At 40.6% G+C, this 22,085-nt stretch overlaps 1 protein-coding gene and 8 non-coding genes across 25 annotated transcripts in view; 8 read left to right on the top strand and 1 right to left on the bottom strand.

The window, feature by feature from the left end:
- LOC139539416 (ephrin type-B receptor 3-like) overlaps positions 1-17,011 on the bottom strand; it is a 152,764-nt gene extending 135,753 nt beyond the window's left edge. For all 17 annotated transcript variants that reach the window (XM_071342350.1, XM_071342363.1, XM_071342358.1 and 14 more), the window contains exon 1: positions 16,239-17,011. In XM_071342350.1, the coding sequence (XP_071198451.1) occupies positions 16,239-16,302 (64 nt within the window). In that variant the 5' untranslated portion in view covers positions 16,303-17,011. The remainder of the gene's footprint in view (positions 1-16,238) is intronic.
- LOC139540549 (U1 spliceosomal RNA) lies at positions 544-707 on the top strand. Its single transcript, XR_011668214.1, has one exon. It is a non-coding gene; the product is annotated as a U1 spliceosomal RNA (small nuclear RNA).
- LOC139540560 (5S ribosomal RNA) lies at positions 1,372-1,490 on the top strand. Its single transcript, XR_011668224.1, has one exon. It is a non-coding gene; the product is annotated as a 5S ribosomal RNA (ribosomal RNA).
- On the top strand, positions 2,401-2,564 carry LOC139540555 (U1 spliceosomal RNA). Its single transcript, XR_011668219.1, has one exon. It is a non-coding gene; the product is annotated as a U1 spliceosomal RNA (small nuclear RNA).
- On the top strand, positions 3,228-3,346 carry LOC139540547 (5S ribosomal RNA). Its single transcript, XR_011668212.1, has one exon. It is a non-coding gene; the product is annotated as a 5S ribosomal RNA (ribosomal RNA).
- On the top strand, positions 5,897-6,060 carry LOC139540552 (U1 spliceosomal RNA). The gene has a single exon (XR_011668217.1). It is a non-coding gene; the product is annotated as a U1 spliceosomal RNA (small nuclear RNA).
- Positions 6,725-6,843, top strand: LOC139540548 (5S ribosomal RNA). Its single transcript, XR_011668213.1, has one exon. It is a non-coding gene; the product is annotated as a 5S ribosomal RNA (ribosomal RNA).
- Positions 7,555-7,718, top strand: LOC139540554 (U1 spliceosomal RNA). Its single transcript, XR_011668218.1, has one exon. It is a non-coding gene; the product is annotated as a U1 spliceosomal RNA (small nuclear RNA).
- LOC139540541 (5S ribosomal RNA) lies at positions 8,383-8,501 on the top strand. Its single transcript, XR_011668206.1, has one exon. It is a non-coding gene; the product is annotated as a 5S ribosomal RNA (ribosomal RNA).
- Positions 17,012-22,085: the final 5,074 nt, after the last annotated feature.

The following is a 22,085-nucleotide window of genomic DNA, read 5'->3' as shown; positions in this document are numbered from 1 at the left end:
AAGACAAATAAGAATATTGTTACTGAATGCAGCTTGTGTGTGCTTTGTGCTCCCTCGCCCTGTTCAAATGATCAGAGGAATTAATGCTGGTGAGGAGAGGAACTGGACTGATGTCTGATGGCCCTGTGTTTTCCATGGTGGAATTACAACCCTTCTTTTACGGAGTAAATCAAAAGCACAAGAGAATGTGAGATGTTATCGATAATAAATCAATTGGTTTCATGCATTTGTCTGTGTGTGTGTCTGAATGTGATTGTATTTCGTCATATCGCATACATTTGTGATATCAGACAGGTTAATTAAGATATTAAAAAGTCATTGGTGATTTTTTCTACAGTGTTGCATGATGGGAATCTAGTGGTTCACTGATATAATCTAGTAAACAAAATAAACAACTTTTTCACCACTCTGTCTGCAAGTGCATTCCTAAACGGCATTTCACGCAGGTCGAAGTGATGTGATATTATCAGAACACAAAGTGGTTACCGTTAGACGAAAATGTTGGCACTGGAGAGACTTGCCCTCCACCGATGTGTATAAGTCATACTTACCTGGCAAGGGAGCTACCGTGATCAAGAAGGCGGTTCACCCAGGGCGAGGCTCAGCCATTGCACTCTGGTTGTGCTGACCCCTGCGAATTTCCCAAATGTGGAAATCTCGATTGCATAATTTATGGTAGTGGGGGACTGCGTTCGCGCTCTCCCCTGATGTCTTGTATGATGATAAACCTTGAGGTTGACTTGTGCGTATGGAGATCTTTGAAGTCAGTTTTGAAAGAGATTTTCTGGACCAATTGAAAGGTGGACTAATCAAAAGGTGGAAACATTTGTTTGTAGCGAAACATTGTTGGCATTTTGTGGAAACATCATGTTGCCAAATGCAGCATGGTATTTATGCCACGCTGGTACTTCAATCAAGAGATAGTTGAGAAGCCGCTCTAACCCCACCCCCAGTCATGATGTGTCATACGCGCCCCATGCGCTTACAATATGAAATTGTCCATACATGCGCTCCTCCTTAGCACAGAACAATGCAATAGTTTTTCAACATTCAGAGCTTTTGTGTATTTATTCTGGCTAGTAGGCTAGCTGCATGGGAAATTGTTGCTAATGATGTATTTGTCAGAAGTCATTGTATTTGTCCATTTTTTCCCACAAGGCTGAAATATGTGCCCTCGCTTTGAAATGTTAGCAAGGTTTGTTTGTATTTCATCCAACTATCTGTGCTAAAAAGTGATGGCTACAGTATATGTAATTTCTTCCCCTTTTTGAGTGACCCAAAGTTCAAGCTGCTTATCTAATTGGTGAAAATGCAATGTCTGTTTATCAGACTCACTTTGACTCTATATGGTGTACCAAGAGTTGTTCCTTCGCTTACGGCCTTACCTACCTGAATACACCCGATCTCGTCTGATCTCGGAAGCTAAGCAGGGTCGGGCCTGGTTAGTACTTGGATGGGAGACTGCCTGGGAATACCAGGTGCTGTAAGCATTTTGTCCACTAGGGTGTGCTCTTGCATTATTTAATCAGCAACACTGCCTTGTAGTAAGCGTTTGATGCTGAATTGACTAAATTCAGCTTATATGGGCTAGTCTCCCCTGCCCTTTTAATACGATCAAAGTTCCTTGTGTTGTCAGGGAGCAACTGCCTTTTATTTATAAGACAAATAAGAATATTGTTACTGAATGCAGCTTGTGTGTGCTTTGTGCTCCCTCGCCCTGTTCAAATGATCAGAGGAATTAATGCTGGTGAGGAGAGGAACTGGACTGATGTCTGATGGCCCTGTGTTTTCCATGGTGGAATTACAACCCTTCTTTTACGGAGTAAATCAAAAGCACAAGAGAATGTGAGATGTTATCGATAATAAATCAATTGGTTTCATGCATTTGTCTGTGTGTGTGTCTGAATGTGATTGTATTTCGTCATATCGCATACATTTGTGATATCAGACAGGTTAATTAAGATATTAAAAAGTCATTGGTGATTTTTTCTACAGTGTTGCATGATGGGAATCTAGTGGTTCACTGATATAATCTAGTAAACAAAATAAACAACTTTTTCACCACTCTGTCTGCAAGTGCATTCCTAAACGGCATTTCACGCAGGTCGAAGTGATGTGATATTATCAGAACACAAAGTGGTTACCGTTAGACGAAAATGTTGGCACTGGAGAGACTTGCCCTCCCCGATGTGTATAAGTCATACTTACCTGGCAGGGGAGCTACCGTGATCAAGAAGGCGGTTCACCCAGGGCGAGGCTCAGCCATTGCACTCTATTGCATTCCTAAATGTCATTTCACGCAGGTCGAAGTGATTTGATATTATCAGAACACAAAGTGGTTACCGTTAGACGAAAATGTTGGCACTGGAGAGACTTGCACTCCACCGATGTGTAAAAGTCATACTTACCTGGCAAGGGAGCTACCGTGATCAAGAAGGCTGTTCACCCAGGGCGAGGCTCAGCCATTGCACTGAGGCTGTGCTGACCCCTGCGAATTTCCCAAATGCGTAAATCTCGATTGCATAATTTATGGTAGTGGGGGACTGCGTTCGCGCTCTCCCCTGATTTCTTGTTTGATGATAAACCTTGAGGTTGACTTGTGCTTATGGAGATCTTTGAAGTCAGTTTTGAAAGAGATTTTCTGGACCAATTGAAAGGTGGACTAATCAAAAGGTGGAAACATTTGTTTGTAGCGAAACATTGTTGGCATTTTGTGGAAACATCATGTTGCCAAATGCAGCATGGTATTTATGCCACGCTGGTACTTCAATCAAGAGATAGTTGAGAAGCCGCTCTAACCCCACCCCCAGTCATGATGTGTCATACGCGCCCCATGCGCTTACAATATGAAATTGTCCATACATGCGCTCCTCCTTAGCACAGAACAATGCAATAGTTTTTCAACATTCAGAGCTTTTGTGTATTTATTCTGGCTAGTAGGCTAGCTGCATGGGAAATTGTTGCTAATGATGTATTTGTCAGAAGTCATTGTATTTGTCCATTTTTCCCACAAGGCTGAAATATGTGCCCTCGCTTTGAAATGTTAGCAAGGTTTGTTTGTATTTCATCCAACTATCTGTGCTAAAAAGTGATGGCTACAGTATATGTAATTTCTTCCCCTTTTTGAGTGACCCAAAGTTCAAGCTGCTTATCTAATTGGTGAAAATGCAATGTCTGTTTATCAGACTCACTTTGACTCTATATGGTGTACCAAGAGTTGTTCCTTCGCTTACGGCCTTACCTACCTGAATACACCCGATCTCGTCTGATCTCGGAAGCTAAGCAGGGTCGGGCCTGGTTAGTACTTGGATGGGAGACTGCCTGGGAATACCAGGTGCTGTAAGTATTTTGTCCACTAGGGTGTGCTCTTGCATTATTTAATCAGCAACACTGCCTTGTAGTAAGCGTTTGATGCTGAATTGACTAAATTCAGCTTATATGGGCTAGTCTCCCCTGCCCTTTTAATACGATCAAAGTTCCTTGTGTTGTCAGGGAAAAACTGCCTTTTATTTATAAGACAAATAAGAATATTGTTACTGAATGCAGCTTGTGTGTGCTTTGTGCTCCCTCGCCCTGTTCAAATGATCAGAGGAATTAATGCTGGTGAGGAGAGGAACTGGACTGATGTCTGATGGCCCTGTGTTTTCCATGGTGGAATTACAACCCTTCTTTTACGGAGTAAATCAAAAGCACAAGAGAATGTGAGATGTTATCGATAATAAATCAATTGGTTTCATGCATTTGTCTGTGTGTGTGTCTGAATGTGATTGTATTTCGTCATATCGCATACATTTGTGATATCAGACAGGTTAACTTCTAGTTCCTCCCAAACCCGGATCCGGGAGCACCCCCCACAGTAAAAAAGCTGACTAGCATAGCCTAGCATAGCGTCACAAGTAAATACTAGCATCTAAATATCATTAAATCACAAGTCCAAGACACCAGATGAAAGATACACTTCTTGTGAATCCAGCCATCATTTCTGATTTTTAAAATGTTTTACAGGGAAGACACAATATGTAAATCTATTAGCTAACCACGTTAGCAAAAGACACCACATTTTTTTACTCCACCAGTTTTTTACTCCATCAGTAGCTATCACTAATTCGACTAAATAAAGATATATATAGCCACTAACCAAGAAACAACTTCATAAGATGACAGTCTGATAACATATTTATGGTATAGCATCTGTTTTTCTAGAAAAATGTGCATTTTTCAGGTATAAATCATAGTTTACCATTGCAGCCACTATCACAAAACTCACCAAAGCGACTAGAATAACTACAGAGAGCAACGTGTATTACCTAATTACTCATCATAAAACATTTCTTAAAAATACACAGCGTACAGCAATTGAAAGACACAGATCTTGTGAATCCAGACAATATTTCAGATTTTCTAAGTGTTTTACAGCGAAAACACAATATATCGTTATATTAGCATACCACATGAGCTAACATCACCCCAGCATTGATTCAAGGCAAAAAGAGCGATAACGTTATCACCACCAAAATATATTAATTTTTTCACTAACCTTCTCAGAATTCTTCAGATGACAGTCCTGTAACATCATATTACACAATGCATATAGAGTTTGTTCGAAAATGTGCATATTTAGCATCACAAATCGTGGTTATGCAATGTAATCAGTCAAAACATGGCATGCATTCTGGCCGGCGCCATCTTGGAAAGGCACCTAAGTTTACGATTATTTATCGATTAGATTGACAAAAAAAATACAGGTTGGACAGCTAATGAAAGATGCATTAGTTATTAATGCAACCGCTGAGTTAGATTTTTAAAATTAACGTTACTAGACATACAGTGTGCGTTACAGCCAGACTAGTGCCGCAATAATGGCCGACAAATGCGTTTACATTTTTCCACATAAATACGGAATAAAATCATAAATAGCTCTTACTTTTGGACGAGCTTCCATCAGAATCTTGGGCAAGTTGTCCTTTGTCCAAAAGAATCGTTGCTTTGTTGTAAAACGTCCTCTTCAACTTCGGAACTAGCAGCTAACAATAGCTACGTGGCACACACATGTCCAAATCCTCAAAGCGCAATACTACGAAAATTCCGAAAATAGCAATATACTCGCATAAACTGATATAAATCGGTTTAAAATAACTTCGTTATGATGTTTCTAACACTTATATCGAATTAAATCACAGACGGATATATCTTATGCCGATAACGAGAGCTTTTGAGCATGCCATTCTGATGTCCTCTCTTGCGCCTTGACGAGCGTCCAAAAGAACGGACATGTCACTCCATGGCCTTTTATAAACTCTGAGAAATACGTAGAGACTCCATTCCACTTCTCATTGGTTACTGACATCCAGGGGAAGGCGGGTGCAGTTCATTTCGACCCATAGGGCACACACAGAGCTTTAAACTGATCTGAGAACAGAGCCTAGATTTCTGACCTTCGCATGTCCTGTCATGATTTTCGCTGTAGAAAGAGTTCTGGTTCACCCACAGACATAATTCAAACGGTTTTAGAAACTAGAGATTGTTTTCTATCCAATAGTAATAATAATATGCATATTGTACGAGCAAGAATTGAGTACGAGGCAGTTTAATTTGGAAATGTAAAAAAATAAATAGTGCTAACAGCTCCCCCTATTGACAAAAGGTTATTAATTAAGATATTAAAAAGTCATTGGTGATTTTTTCTACAGTGTTGCATGATGGGAATCTAGTGGTTCACTGATATAATCTAGTAAACAAAATAAACAACTTTTTCACCACTCTGTCTGCAAGTGCATTCCTAAACGGCATTTCACGCAGGTCGAAGTGATGTGATATTATCAGAACACAAAGTGGTTACCGTTAGACGAAAATGTTGGCACTGGAGAGACTTGCCCTCCCACGATGTGTATAAGTCATACTTACCTGGCAGGGGAGCTACCGTGATCAAGAAGGCGGTTCACCCAGGGCGAGGCTCAGCCATTGCACTCTGGCTGTGCTGACCCCTGCGAATTTCCCAAATGCGGAAATCTCGATTGCATAATTTATGGTAGTGGGGGACTGCGTTCGCGCTCTCCCCTGATGTCTTGTTTGATGATAAACCTTGAGGTTGACTTGTGCTTATGGAGATCTTTGAAGTCAGTTTTGAAAGAGATTTTGTGGACCAATCGAAAGGTGGACTAATCAAAAGGTGGAAACATTTGTTTGTAGCGAAACATTGTTGGCATTTTGTGGAAACATCATGTTGCGAAATGCAGCATGGTATTTATGCCACGCTGGTACTTCAATCAAGAGATAGTTGAGAAGCCGCTCTAACCCCACCCCCAGTCATGATGTGTCATACGCGCCCCATGCGCTTACAATATGAAATTGTCCATACATGCGCTCCTCCTTAGCACAGAACAATGCAATAGTTTTTCAACATTCAGAGCTTTTGTGTATTTATTCTGGCTAGTAGGCTAGCTGCATGGGAAATTGTTGCTAATGATGTATTTGTCAGAAGTCATTGTATTTGTCCATTTTTTCCCACAAGGCTGAAATATGTGCCCTCGCTTTGAAATGTTAGCAAGGTTTGTTTGTATTTCATCCAACTATCTGTGCTAAAAAGTGATGGCTACAGTATATGTAATTTCTTCCCCTTTTTGAGTGACCCAAAGTTCAAGCTGCTTATCTAATTGGTGAAAATGCAATGTCTGTTTATCAGACTCACTTTGACTCTATATGGTGTACCAAGAGTTGTTCCTTCGCTTACGGCCTTACCTACCTGAATACACCCGATCTCGTCTGATCTCGGAAGCTAAGCAGGGTCGGGCCTGGTTAGTACTTGGATGGGAGACTGCCTGGGAATACCAGGTGCTGTAAGCATTTTGTCCACTAGGGTGTGCTCTTGCATTATTTAATCAGCAACACTGCCTTGTAGTAAGCGTTTGATGCTGAATTGACTAAATTCAGCTTATATGGGCTAGTCTCCCCTGCCCTTTTAATACGATCAAAGTTCCTTGTGTTGTCAGGGAGCAACTGCCTTTTATTTATAAGACAAATAAGAATATTGTTACTGAATGCAGCTTGTGTGTGCTTTGTGCTCCCTCGCCCTGTTCAAATGATCAGAGGAATTAATGCTGGTGAGGAGAGGAACTGGACTGATGTCTGATGGCCCTGTGTTTTCCATGGTGGAATTACAACCCTTCTTTTACGGAGTAAATCAAAAGCACAAGAGAATGTGAGATGTTATCGATAATAAATCAATTGGTTTCATGCATTTGTCTGTGTGTGTGTCTGAATGTGATTGTATTTCGTCATATCGCATACATTTGTGATATCAGACAGGTTAATTAAGATATTAAAAAGTCATTGGTGATTTTTTCTACAGTGTTGCATGATGGGAATCTAGTGGTTCACTGATATAATCTAGTAAACAAAATAAACAACTTTTTCACCACTCTGTCTGCAAGTGCATTCCTAAACGGCATTTCACGCAGGTCGAAGTGATGTGATATTATCAGAACACAAAGTGGTTACCGTTAGACGAAAATGTTGGCACTGGAGAGACTTGCCCTCCACCGATGTGTATAAGTCATACTTACCTGGCAAGGGAGCTACTGTGATCAAGAAGGCGGTTCACCCAGGGCGAGGCTCAGCCATTGCACTCTGGCTGTGCTGACCCCTGCGAATTTCCCAAATGCGGAAATCTCGATTGCATAATTTATGGTAGTGGGGGACTGCGTTCGCGCTCTCTCCTGATGTCTTGTTTGATGATAAACCTTGAGGTTGACTTGTGCTTATGGAGATCTTTGAAGTCAGTTTTGAAAGAGATTTTGTGGACCAATCGAAAGGTGGACTAATCAAAAGGTGGAAACATTTGTTTGTAGCGAAACATTGTTGGCATTTTGTGGAAACATCATGTTGCGAAATGCAGCATGGTATTTATGCCACGCTGGTACTTCAATCAAGAGATAGTTGAGAAGCCGCTCTAACCCCACCCCCAGTCATGATGTGTCATACGCGCCCCATGCGCTTACAATATGAAATTGTCCATACATGCGCTCCTCCTTAGCACAGAACAATGCAATAGTTTTTCAACATTCAGAGCTTTTGTGTATTTATTCTGGCTAGTAGGCTAGCTGCATGGGAAATTGTTGCTAATGATGTATTTGTCAGAAGTCATTGTATTTGTCCATTTTTTCCCACAAGGCTGAAATATGTGCCCTCGCTTTGAAATGTTAGCAAGGTTTGTTTGTATTTCATCCAACTATCTGTGCTAAAAAGTGATGGCTACAGTATATGTAATTTCTTCCCCTTTTTGAGTGACCCAAAGTTCAAGCTGCTTATCTAATTGGTGAAAATGCAATGTCTGTTTATCAGACTCACTTTGACTCTATATGGTGTACCAAGAGTTGTTCCTTCGCTTACGGCCTTACCTACCTGAATACACCCGATCTCGTCTGATCTCGGAAGCTAAGCAGGGTCGGGCCTGGTTAGTACTTGGATGGGAGACTGCCTGGGAATACCAGGTGCTGTAAGCATTTTGTCCACTAGGGTGTGCTCTTGCATTATTTAATCAGCAACACTGCCTTGTAGTAAGCGTTTGATGCTGAATTGACTAAATTCAGCTTATATGGGCTAGTCTCCCCTGCCCTTTTAATACGATCAAAGTTCCTTGTGTTGTCAGGGAGCAACTGCCTTTTATTTATAAGACAAATAAGAATATTGTTACTGAATGCAGCTTGTGTGTGCTTTGTGCTCCCTCGCCCTGTTCAAATGATCAGAGGAATTAATGCTGGTGAGGAGAGGAACTGGACTGATGTCTGATGGCCCTGTGTTTTCCATGGTGGAATTACAACCCTTCTTTTACGGAGTAAATCAAAAGCACAAGAGAATGTGAGATGTTATCGATAATAAATCAATTGGTTTCATGCATTTGTCTGTGTGTGTGTCTGAATGTGATTGTATTTCGTCATATCGCATACATTTGTGATATCAGACAGGTTAATTAAGATATTAAAAAGTCATTGGTGATTTTTTTCTACAGTGTTGCATGATGGGAATCTAGTGGTTCACTGATATAATCTAGTAAACAAAATAAACAACTTTTTCACCACTCTGTCTGCAAGTGCATTCCTAAACGGCATTTCACGCAGGTCGAAGTGATGTGATATTATCAGAACACAAAGTGGTTACCGTTAGACGAAAATGTTGGCACTGGAGAGACTTGCCCTCCACCGATGTGTATAAGTCATATTTACCTGGAAGGCGGTTCACCCAGGGCGAGACTCAGCCATTGCACTCTGGCTGTGCTGACCCCTGCGAATTTCCCAAATGGATTGCATAATTTATGGTAGTAAGGTCACATATTATTTATTCTATGACATAGAAGTTCCTGGTGTAAAGCTTTGTTCCCTAGATATATGAACAAATGACATAGAAGTTCCTGGTGTAAAGCTTTGTTCCATAGATATATGAACAAATGACATAGAAGTTCCTGGTGTAAAGCTTTGGTCCCTAGATATATGAACAAATGACATAGAAGTACCTGGTGTAAAGCTTTGGTGCCTAGATATATGAACAAATGACATAGAAGTTCCTGGTGTAAAGCTTTGGTCCCTAGATATATGAACAAATGACATGGAAGTTCCTGGTGTAATGCTTTGGTCCCTAGATATATGAACACATGACATAGAAGTTCCTGGTGTAATGCTTTGGTCCCTAGATATATGAACACATGACATAGAAGTTCCTGGTGTAATGCTTTGGTCCCTAGATATATGAACACATGACATAGAAATTCCTGGTGTAAAGCTTTGGTTCTTAGATATATGAACACATGACATAGAAATTCCTGGTGTAAAGCTTTGGTTCCTAGATATATGAACACATGACATAGAAGTTCCTGGTGTAATGCTTTGGTCCCTAGATATATGAACACATGACATAGAAATTCCTGGTGTAAAGCTTTGGTTCCTATGAACGAATGACTGTGTGCTACAAGAGACACACCGTCAACATTCACGTGACGGCCCCTGAGTCCTATAACATCTATCAGCCTGTCAGCTCTCTCTCTCTCTCTGCACAGCCACAGGCCCCCACCAACCAACCCCCCCATCTGAGCTCAGCCTGTCAGCTCTCTCTCTGCACAGCCACATCCCCCCACCAACCACCCCCCCCATCTGAGCTCAGCCTGTCAGCTCTCTCTCTGCACAGCCACAGGCCCCCACCAACCACCCCCCCATCTGAGCTCAGCCTGTCAGCTCTCTCTCTGCACAGCCACAGGCCCCCACCAACCAACCCCCCCATCTGAGCTTAGCCTGCCAGCTTTCTCTCTCTCTCTGCACAACCACAGCCCCCAACCCCCCCATCTGACCTCAGCCTGCCAGCTCTCTCTCTCTCTCTGCACAACCACAGCCCCAACCCAACCCCCCCATCTGAGCTCAGCCTGTAACCTCTCTCTCTGCACGACCACCCCCCAACCCTCCCACCCCCCTCTACCCCCCCCCCACCCACCCCCAACATTGTAATTTAACATGAATCATCATCATCATCATCATCATTATAACTATTATGAGTGTTGTGAGAGCTCAATGACTGTAAAATACACAAAATGTTGATTAAATTGTTACCCTAATTATATTGCATTTGAACTAAACAAAAAGTTTCCAATATTACTGACAGACAAAATGTTTGACACGCAAAACACATTATGTCAATATAATTAGTCTAATACAATGATGTGAATGATACTCTCACAATATTGAGTACAGTATTTGTAATGATGGCCAAACTCTCTATGTGAAAAACAACATGTTCATTAAACAAAATTAGATGATAAAATACAACTATAATTCACGGAATGCAACAACAACAAAAAACAGACCACAACCGTATAGCCTGGTAATAAACGTTTATCAATTCAGGAAAAAGACCTTCATGAATAAACCAGGCTTTTCATACTTCATCTTTCCAAATCATTCTAAAGGATGACCCCCCCCCCCCCCCATAACCCCTTGTCCAATACAGGTGTAAATATTGGACTATAAATGGTGCCTTCCTGTGTTATACTTATGCTAAAAATGCTTTACTCTATTCTACTGCAATTTACTTTAATGTTTGTATTTTTATTTTTGATTATTTCGTATCTTTGTTGCATTGTCGAGAAGGAACCTACTTCGTTCAACGACGTATATACTATGCGTATCCCGTACACAGTATGTACGTATCCCCTACGACTAATAAAAACGTAAAACTGAAATTAATAACAAAAAAAATAAAAAATTGCCCCATGTAATTCAATAAGTCAAAGATCATGAAAATGTATACGCTTGGCTCATCACTTGTCATGCTCAGTGTCTCGCGGAGTGGCCTACGTGGCAATCAGATAAGGCCCACTCATCCCCTCTGTCCCCGCAAACCGTTTGATTCAAAAAGACGATTAATACTTTGCCTTATGAATTGGTTAATTGCTGCACTTCAATGTTTCAATAAAGACCTGTGCTCTAATAGATTGTTAGACCAGGGACGTCAACTGGTCCCAAGTCGTAGCCATTTGACTCACCACAGACCATGGGAAGCCAGGTCCACTACAGACGATAGAAAGCCGATCTCCTGTATTGATTCTCGGGTTAAAGGCCTACGCAGCGCCGGGTTTTTTTTCTTGATCAATCAAGCCACATGGATTGCAACACTGTCTGTGTAAAGGAGAGTTTAAATAAATGACTTTCAATAGTTCTACAAATCAATATGGATTTTGTTAGGCTATGGCCTACGACACTTTCTTCAAATTATTAATGCACAGTAAGAAATATGGATCAATAATTAAATTCTGATATGATTACAAGCAATAAGTATAATTAGGCTATAATAATACTTTATAATATTGATATTATGTAAGTATTATAATTCTGTAAATTATTTTTATTAGGCCTAGAAACTGGACGAATTCAGTAAAAAACTAATCAAAGCATGCAATTAAATCGTAATGCACTTTATTTTTTTTGCCATGTAATTGTCATTTTGGTTTTAACAGTGTTTCGTTTAGTCCTGTGGAGTAAATCTTTAACAAATAAGAAAGACTCAAACACTTTCCACAACAATGGCCAGTGAACAGGAATCCATTCTGTCGTATTCAGCAGTGCACCGGCACCGTCTCTCTTCACCATAAAACTGAAAGTGCTGGTTACGGATTCTTCTGTAACCTTTTACAAATGCAGTTCCACGCCTCTCTCCGCCCTTCGACGTCTCCCTCGACCTAAAGAGGGTCTGGTTGTTACCATTGTTAACCTGAGGACTAATCAGTCTTTTTTTTGTTGTCCGTTTAATAATGGCCATTATTATCCTTAACGACGTTTGTTGATCATTTGCCTTTGAATGTATATGCAAAATGGATAGATAGCCTACTCCGAGGTGGCCGCTCTGCAAGTGGTCTGTCCGATGGCACTCCGTACAGGATCACTAGAAAGCTAACAAAACTCCTAGTTCATTCAAATAGAATAGGCCTATAGTATTCTTTAAAAAAAAGATGGGTATAGCTTTCCTTATTTAACCCAGAACAAGTGTACCAAACAAAATGTCCCCCACTGCTTTTCAATGGGTTAATCAATAATAATGTTAACGAAGAGCCTTTCAGTCAAGGTGAAGAGAGAGTTTTTACACCTGGCTGAGAGAGAAAATTGAATTGAAATTGAATGTAATTGAATTGAAATTGAGAGAAAGAGCGAGAGATTCACCAACTGTAAAATATGGAAAATGTTATTGCTATCCGGGATCCTTGGGACGTCCCTATCCTAACCCCTACCCTTACCTTAACCCTAACCCCATCCATAAGCATCCATTCCCCCTGAGACTCCGTACAACATGAAGGATGGGAACTATAAGTGAAATACGCGTCAAAGTGGGAAAACGCGGTTCCAGCTTGCCTCGTGATCGCCGTTGTAATGTGTGCTGTGCACTGCGCTAACAGAAAAACAGATCTGCTTTAGCCTCTAACATGAACATCATTTACAATGGGAAAGATGAACTAATCCCCCTGTGCACTGGAATGTTATCGGGATAATTTAGGTATCCGACAGAGCTACGAGAGAACCGATTGGTCACTTTATCCATAGAGCCAGGTACACCATATTACTATTGAGGATCTTACAGCCAACCACCTGACATACACATTGGTGAATAGCACTAGAAACGTATTTGTTTTGACAGCTTTAAAATACTGAATAGTCTATACTGAAAAATAATTTCCATAGGCCTACATGGAAGGTGCACCCGATTCATCCATGGGCCTTTGCCTTTGTTTCTGAATAAATACACGTGAATCTTCTTCATCAATTACTTTGACGGTTGAGTTTGAAAACTGACTATAAAAGGAAAAACATGGTTCATTTTTTGCTAAGCAAAATGAATCTTAAATTACAATGTTACGCTAAGACTTATAGGCCTAGTTCGTGCGCCCCAAAATAGGCCACAGAATGGGCCTATGGGGGTATCAAACGGTTTAGTTAATCTGGGATTTGTTTCATTAATAATTGAACATATTCGATGTAATCGTGAACATGAATGCACAACCTACTAAAAAAACATGGCCCGCAAAAAAACTAAAGGTGTTTTCTTTTCAATGGTCTATAGAAAAACTATTTCCCCAAGACCCAACTCATGCAGTGCACTTTTTAACATGTCCCTTGTTGGTAGTGGCTGTAAACTTGGTAAATTATGGGCATTCTCTCGTTTATAGTTTCTGGTCAGACCAGACGCACCATGTGGTCATGTATTGTTCCCGGGGCGGCCGCTTGCCTCTCCCGAAATCACCATTAACTAGCAGAAGTCTCAGAGAAGTCTCAGGCGCATGTCATAAATCACCCGACCATATTAAAAGCTTAGTATAAGGCCCGAACCAGGTCAGCGAAGGGAAATTTATGGCATCACTTATGGTGGAAATAGATTGTTCTAACGAAATATATCAACTTAAGCCAAAAGCTGCACCCAGAATTTCGGTGCGGCTATAGACCTACCCTGACGCACCGCTCAAAATGAGTACCTCCCAGAAGGCCTATCGTTACACACATATATTTTATATAATTTAAATATTTTATTTACAATTTAACTGGACAAGTCATTTAAGAACAACATCTTATTTACAATGACGGCCTACCCCGGCCAAACCTGCACGACGCTTGTGCCCCGGCCTATGGACCTCCCAATCCAGACTGTATGTGATAAAGCATGGAAGCGAACCAGTGTATGTAGTGACGCCTACTAGCACTGAGATACAGTGCCTTAGACCGCTGCGCCACACATAAAGCCCAGGTGAATGTGTCGATTTCGTGCACAGTATACTTCATAAGCTACCGCTTGTTTTTGACATGAGTTGGCCTATATAGTATACCTTATCAAGACTGAGGGCACACACGAAACAACAGAGCTTGTTAGATAAGCCCTAGCCTACATTATGTTTTCCCCGTGCTATAGCCTACTTCACTTTACCACAACTATAGCCTACTTCACTTTACCACAACTATAGCCTACTTAAAAGCCCCACTATGAACACAACATAGCCTTACTATTATATAATTACGCACAACTAATATAATGTTATATTAGAATCGGAAATCGGATGATAAGACGTTCGTTATCAAATGACCCCAATAGTCATTCAACAGCATGCTATTCGGTTTCTCTCACAAGTTCAAAGAGAAACGCTTATCTTATCAGCGTAAATTCAAAGGAGTTGAACATGTATTGAGAAGTCCTGAAAAGAGACAAGAAAGCTGTGGGAGAGCGCCATTTCCTGAAACAGTGACACCCTGCCCTACTTTTCTAGTGGCAACAGTAACACAAGCCAGCCGGGTAGCCTTCCAAGTCGCCTTGCTAAAACGGCGATACCGAGCTGTAGCACCATTCAAACCGATTTCAACCCAAGTTCCAATGCCAAATGTTGCCAGTAAATAAGTTATTCGATAGTATTGTTTTGAAAATGAGCTGCCTGAACATAAGGATCACTTGATTAATTATTAATTTAATAAACCCGACCATTCTGTCAAGCAACGCATCTCTTAATACAACACTGACGGTGTTGGAGAGAGTAGGCATCACTCTCCACTGGCGTAGACCTTGCCCCATTCTACACAAATAATTCATAAAATAGCCCACTGATAGATAACACAACACTTTTCGTTTCATATATTAGCATAATACACAAGTTGTTGACAAAATCACTGTGAAATATAGGCCGTATTGCAATTGCATTCGTTAATATGTATAGCTATTTGAGTGAATTTTGTATTTTTCCCCCCCCTGTCATAAACCCATTAGGCACACACTGGTTGAATCAGCGTTGTTTTCCACGTCATGTCAATGAAATGACTTGAAACTAACTTGGGAATAGACGTTTAATTGACGTCTGTACCCAGTGGGCAGGCCTACACGAAAGAAAAAATACAACATTCACTAAAATAGCTATACATATTAAGGAACGCGATCGCAATAGGACCCATATTCCGCAGTGATTTGGTAGACAACCAGTGTATTGTGCTGTTGTACATGGTTAAAACACACTTTGCTTGATATGGATCATTATCCAGGAGCAAGTACAGCAAAAAGGATACACGTTGGTGTAATGGTTTGAAAAAAAAAAAAAAAAAATGCTTAGAAAGTAGTTGATCCACTATTTTAGGCAATAAAGAACCCTCTTCCACAATACGAGAAGCTGACTCAGTAGCCTATGGTCTGTGGCATACCCGGGGAGCCGCAGCCTACAGAGATCCCGACTCCCCGTTGGGATACAGTAGTGTTGCGCTAATTTCCGTAGGGCGATAATGAAAAGTCAATCATCAAGAAGAATGAATGATCTTAAAAGAGAAGAATACACAACTAGAATTGAAATGATAGAAGTGGTGTGCGCATTACAAATGTGTATTGAAAATCGGCAACGGCAAGGTAATTGGGGTTGTTTGGGGTTGCCTGCATGCCGTTGTGCAAAGCTATCCGGTGGGGGCGAGTTCGTGCAAATCAAAATGGTCTCTATTTTATTTTCCTGATAAAATAAAAAATGTTCTCGATTTAAAAGGCTAAAATAAAAACAACAGATATACAGCTCGATGAGGGATTAACCTGCGTAACTCGGCTTCGGCTACCAATGCGCAGTTTGTAGCCCATTGACGGACCTCACGAGAGCTTCGGCGTAGTTAAAATCCAGGGCAATCAGAGTCTTAACGCAAATCACCCCCCAAAAATAGCAGTTTATAATAAACCCCCCTTAAAATATGAATGTGTCTTACCTTCAACAGCTGAGGCCATGTGCAGCCAGAGGCTGCATAAAACCAGCAAGTAATCCATTGTCATAAAGCGATCAGCTCGGACATAAAAATAACCCCAGGGGAGAGAGGGAGAGACGGGTGAATACAATCCGAGGTGTTCCGACACCCAGTTCAACCGCGTCAAGCACCCAGTCCAACCGCGTCAAGCACCCAAACCCAGAGTTACCTCCATAAAACCAACAAGGGAAATAGGAATATGAGCAAGGTATGAGAAGATTTGTGCCCTCTCCTTATTCAATGATTTCCAGTGGGTTTATGCCAGAGAAACGAGATTCCGTAGTTGTCCAACCCGTCGACGCATTTGGCAAACGACCAAAGAGAAGTTGCCCTGTTCCCAACAACGGTTCGGTAAATATCCCCGTTAATATTTCATATTATCGACACCGAGGGAAATAAATGTCCATTTCACAGGGTCTGTCGGGAAAAAAATCCTAAATCTCTTCTGTAGTCAATACGTTTGATATCTTACATTTACATTTACATTTAAGTCATTTAGCAGACGCTCTTATCCAGAGCGACTTACAATATCTTCACACTTCTTGTATCAAATACAATAATGTAGCATAGTCCAACTACGTAGCATAGTCACAATTACGTACATACATGATCAAGTCTTATTCCCGATAAAAATCCGCTTGGTTTATATATTGTAGTAAGTCCCTGAGCGAATTATCGGCGTGGTTGCAGAAAGTTTATGCTCCGCTCTGTGTGTGCATTGGAATGAAGAAACGGTGTGCAAGAACAAGGGGAAGAGTGAAAGGGAGAGCGAGAGAGAGAGAGAGAGAGAGAGAGAGAGAGAGAGAGAGACGGGGGGCGTAGTAGGAGGGGTTATGGGTAAAGCAGCTCTCATACGGTCACACCCCCACAACTAGCTCTGAAAACCGCTGCTCCAGGGCCACTGCTTTTCTCTGGAATCCCACATTAGGCAGGGACACGGCGGTTTTTAGCGGGGACATAGCGCCCCCTGCGGGACACTCATATTTCAGTGGTCGACTTAAAGCAAAACGACGGAGTATCTCCTTATTTTCATTTTTGATTCAATTATTTTCAGCAATTACAGCAATGTGTCTACAACACAGTCGAATATTCAGGTTTTTAAAACAATGGACATTGTGTGTTATCGAAATTCCAAAGCTCTTCAAACGCTTTTCTGTCAGATTTTCTGTAAGTATGATTGTGTGCAGTTCTCACCCAGGATACAGACCTATACATTCAGAATCTCGTTTTTTGAAGAAATACAAATGAATATCTGCGTAATATAAAGTTGCATACTTGATTTATTGTAGTTTGCTGAGAACAATAATAGCGCATTTGAAGCGCATGTGTCCATGATTAAAAACACCGGCTCTGCTGAAATATAGCCTAGATATGTTTACAAAATTTAGGCCCTACAGTTTAGAGTTTAGTGAAACTATTCTTGCCTGTTTCATGTTCTCTGTATTTGTTTATCTTCATTGGTATAGAGAAGGCGATTTTCAAGAGCAGTCAGGTCGATAATGGGCACAGCGATGTTTCTTCTTCTCCTGTCGACCTGGAATAAGGGGTTCTCTTTCTACTGAAAGACAAAAAGTATACAGCGTTTACAGTCATTTTATTACATAATTGTGTCATTTGCTTAAATAAATGAATAGGTAATAGCCTATGTCAATTAGTCGAACAACATGCCAATGCTAATGATGAGCCCTTCTGTCCTCAAATGTGATTTTTTATTTTTATTTTTTACATTTTTTTTTATTATTTTATGAAGAAGTTTGTTCATAATTCTGCATTATAATACTTCACGTAGTAGCCCAATAAATTCCATGACTGACTTTTATCAGAACTTAATAAGGTGTTCTCAAGTTATTTTTTTATTGTCATTTTATTGTGCTGAAGAACGCTTTGATTAAAATGACCATTTGGGGGGTCTAAAATGGTGCACAACAGCCATCGAAGAATGAAAGTTCCTGGAACATTGAAAAGAAAACTGAAACAAAGTATGCATGATCATAAGGTATGTTGTTGTTGTTTGTTGTTGTTGTTGTTGCTGATGACGATATACATATATGTTATTAGAAGCCTAAGTTTAGCCTACTTTACATGACTGTTATTTAAGAGTAGTTAGACACTTACTTATATTATCTTGTACATTTAACAGTAACAATTTAAAATATTTTCATGGGAACAAATCCATTCAAAAACAAATTCATAGGCCTAGGTTTGTTATTGAGATTAGTCGTATAGAAAACTACCATCAGCTAATTCAGATAGGCATACATCGCCCTGATATATATATAAAAAAGCCTTATGTTTGGTTGTCAAATATTTCAGTGATGACTTCAGAGGCTTGGCTTCACATGGTAGGTTTCCTCTCGGCTTCAAACCCAGCACTCGCGTCATCTACTTCTTCAGGGCCTACCTCAACCTAACTTATGCAATAACCTGGTTAATGGATCTAGCGTGCCTAATAGTTTTGGAAAACCTTTGAAGAAATGGCACTCTGGTGCAAAATGTAGTTTACTTCTTAGTACAGTGTGTCTATCTCCCGTTGTTATCTCCTTGCGCAGATCACCCACGCATATTCTATTTTCTCCAGTGACACGGGGCCTTACCGAGGCAGTGCTGTGCGGGGTTGGGCCGTGGTGAGAGGGAGCCGTTTTTCTCATGTAGCCTATCGTTGTTGTTAGCTCTTTGCAATGCCAACATGTCTGTCTTTAATTTTGACATTTAGCCAATCATTTTGAGACGCATTGGCTTGTTTGGACTGTTTTGTTATAACTTACTAAAGAAAGAAAATAAACGAATAGAACGGCCAATAATCTATTTAAGTGTTGACTATATTGTCTATACAATCTAATACATCTACAAGTGATTAAAATGTATCCTCGTAATAGCCTAAAATAAGGAGCATCATTTGTAGGCTATTTAAGTAATCTATTAGATCTAACACAGAACATGTATCTATTTAGGTCATCCTGAGTTTCGTATTTAAACAAAAAAGAAGTGTGACGTGTAGTCTAAATTGTAGTTTTCCATTCATCTTGTCTCTTGAAAGGCCTGTTGAGCACTTGGTTGTCATTTCCTGAGAGGCGCGAGGGTCGAAGATAAAAGACAAGGAGAGTGTTGTTGTCCAGACGGACGCTGGCCGGGCTGTTTGTTGCCGCGTCGCGGCTTTTGTTGACACTCTCTCTGGGGTTAAGCACTCGAAATATCCGGAGTCACTTTCCCTTCCTCAGGTGTCCACAGTCACACAGTCGGGAAGGTTTCAGAATAGCTTGGAGAACACCAGTCTGGCATGACCGACTTTTTCTGCCGGCCAGTTAGTTGATTTTCACAGCCATCTGCTAGTGCTTTTGTTTTGTCATTCAATAAAAGTTTTTGTTGTTGGCTCACTTTCGTCATACTAATGAGGCCCTTTTTAGTTGTTACCTTGACTTTGTTTGCTTTTTTAATATTGAATAGTAACAGGATTTTGCATGGATTTCCTCCTTTGTATCATCCATTCAGGGATGTTTGACATGCTGTTATAGGTTCAAAATACACAACTTGTTTTCCACTCTGCATACAGGCTATATTCCGTTGGTCACACAAACAAACATAAACAATTATTTACTCGTACTGAAGTTTAATATCAACATAATTCCCAAGGTTGTATTTAATTTAAAAAAAGTTATACAATGTCTAAAATCAGCAGTATTATTACATTCACCAGAAAGTCCTCTATGATGTTTCGATGTTAGTCATTGCTTTGGCATTACATCTCCCTCTCTCTCTCTCTCTCTATCTCTCTCTCTCTCTCTCTCTCTCTCTCTCTCTCTCTCTCTCTCTCTCTCTCTCTCTCTCTCTCTCTCTCTCTCTGAAACATGTTTACATTGCCAAAGAATAAAGACATTTCAAATGTCATATTATGTGCAAATAGTTAAAGTACAAAAGGTTAAATAAATAAACAAATATGGGTTTTATTTACAATGGTGTTTGTTCTTCACAGGTTGTAATTTTCTTGTGGCAACAGGTCACAAATCTAGCTGCTCCCTCTCGCAACCCCCCCCCATCTCTCTCTTGCCTCCCCTCCCCCCTCTCTCTCTTCTCCCCTCTATCAATTCAATTTAAGGGCTTTTCTCTCTCTCTCTCTCTCTCTCTCTCTCTCTCTCTCTCTCTCTCTCTCTCTCTCTCTCTCTCTCTCTCTCTCTCTCTCTCTCTCTCTCTCTCTCTCTCTCTCTCTCTCTCTCTCTCCCCCCCCCTTCTCTCTCTCCCTCTTTCTCAATTAAATTAAATTCATGGGGCTTTATTGGCATGAGAAACATATGTTTACATTGCCAAAGCAAGTGAAATTCTCTATCTCTCTCTCTCTCTCTCTTGTATGCTATAAAAGGCACCACCTCTGTAAATACTAATCAAAATCATGAACAGGAAAAAAGGCTTATGTTTTGTCTTCATCTATAATTGATGTACTCCCTGGGGTTTCCACAGAGTTAACCTTTTCCCTATTTACTTTCAACCTTTAGCCAGTTCAAACCTCTCCTCACAGCAGAGCCAGGGACATGCAGAATACATTTAGGAAGACTTGGGACTTAATAAATAACAGTTTGTATGTTTTCCACCCTTTTACATTGCATTATTATCAATTAAATAATTGTCCTCTGAGTTTAAAATATAAATTATATTGTTGATTTTTGTGTTATTAAATAATATTTTACTACAAAATAAAAGACAAGACACTTGTAGATCGTGCATAAATTATATCAATAAAGCGTTATATTCTTCCACATCAAATCAAATGTATTTGTCACATACGCCGAATACCTTGCAGTGGAATGCTTGCTTACAAGCCCTTAATATGCAGTTTTAAGAAAATAGAGTTAAGAAAATATTTACTAAATAAACTAAAGTATATATATATAAAAAGTAACACAATAACAAGGCTATATACAGGGGGTACCGGTACAGAGTCAATGTGGAGACTATATACAGGGGGTACCGGTACAGAGTCAATGTGGAGTCTATATACAGGATCTTACGGTACAGAGTCAACGTGGAGACTATATACAGGGGGTTACGGTACAGAGTCAATGTGGAGGCTATATACAGGGTGTTACGGTACAGAGTCAATGTGGAGACTATATACAGGGTGTTACGGTACAGAGTCAATGTGGAGGCTATATACAGGGTGTTACGGTACAGAGTCAATGTGGAGGCTATATACAGGGTGTTACGGTACAGAGTCAATGTGGAGGCTATATACAGGGTGTTACGGTACAGAGTCAATGTGGAGGCTATATACAGGGTGTTACGGTACAGAGTCAATGTGGAGGCTATATACAGGGGGTTACGGTACAGAGTCAATGTGGAGGCTATATACAGGGTGTTACGGTACAGAGTCAGTGTGGATGCTATATACAGGGGGTACCGGTACAGAGTCAATGTGGAGGCTATATACAGGGGGTACCGGTACAGAGTCAGTGTGGAGGCTATATACAGGGGGTACCGGTACCGAGTCAGTGTGGAGGTTATATACAGGGGGTACCAGTACCGAGTCAGTGTGGAGGTTATATACAGGGGGTACTGGTACCGAGTCAGTGTGGAGGCTATATATAGGGGTACCGGTACCGAGTCAGTGTGGAGGTTATATACAGGGTGTTACGGTACAGAGTCAGTGTGGAGGCTATATACAGGGGGTACCGGTACCGAGTCAATGTTCGAGGGTACAGGTTAGTCGATGTAATTTGTCCATGTAGGTAGGGGTAAAGTGACTGCATAGATCATTAACAGCGAGTAGCAGCACTGTTAAATAAAAGTGTGTGTGGGTGACTGGAGTCTTTGACAATTTTT

The sequence above is a fragment of the Salvelinus alpinus genome, chromosome 15 (genome assembly GCF_045679555.1).
Source record: "Salvelinus alpinus chromosome 15, SLU_Salpinus.1, whole genome shotgun sequence".
NCBI lineage: Eukaryota > Metazoa > Chordata > Actinopteri > Salmoniformes > Salmonidae > Salvelinus > Salvelinus alpinus.
This window is presented reverse-complemented; position numbering and strand designations above follow the sequence as displayed.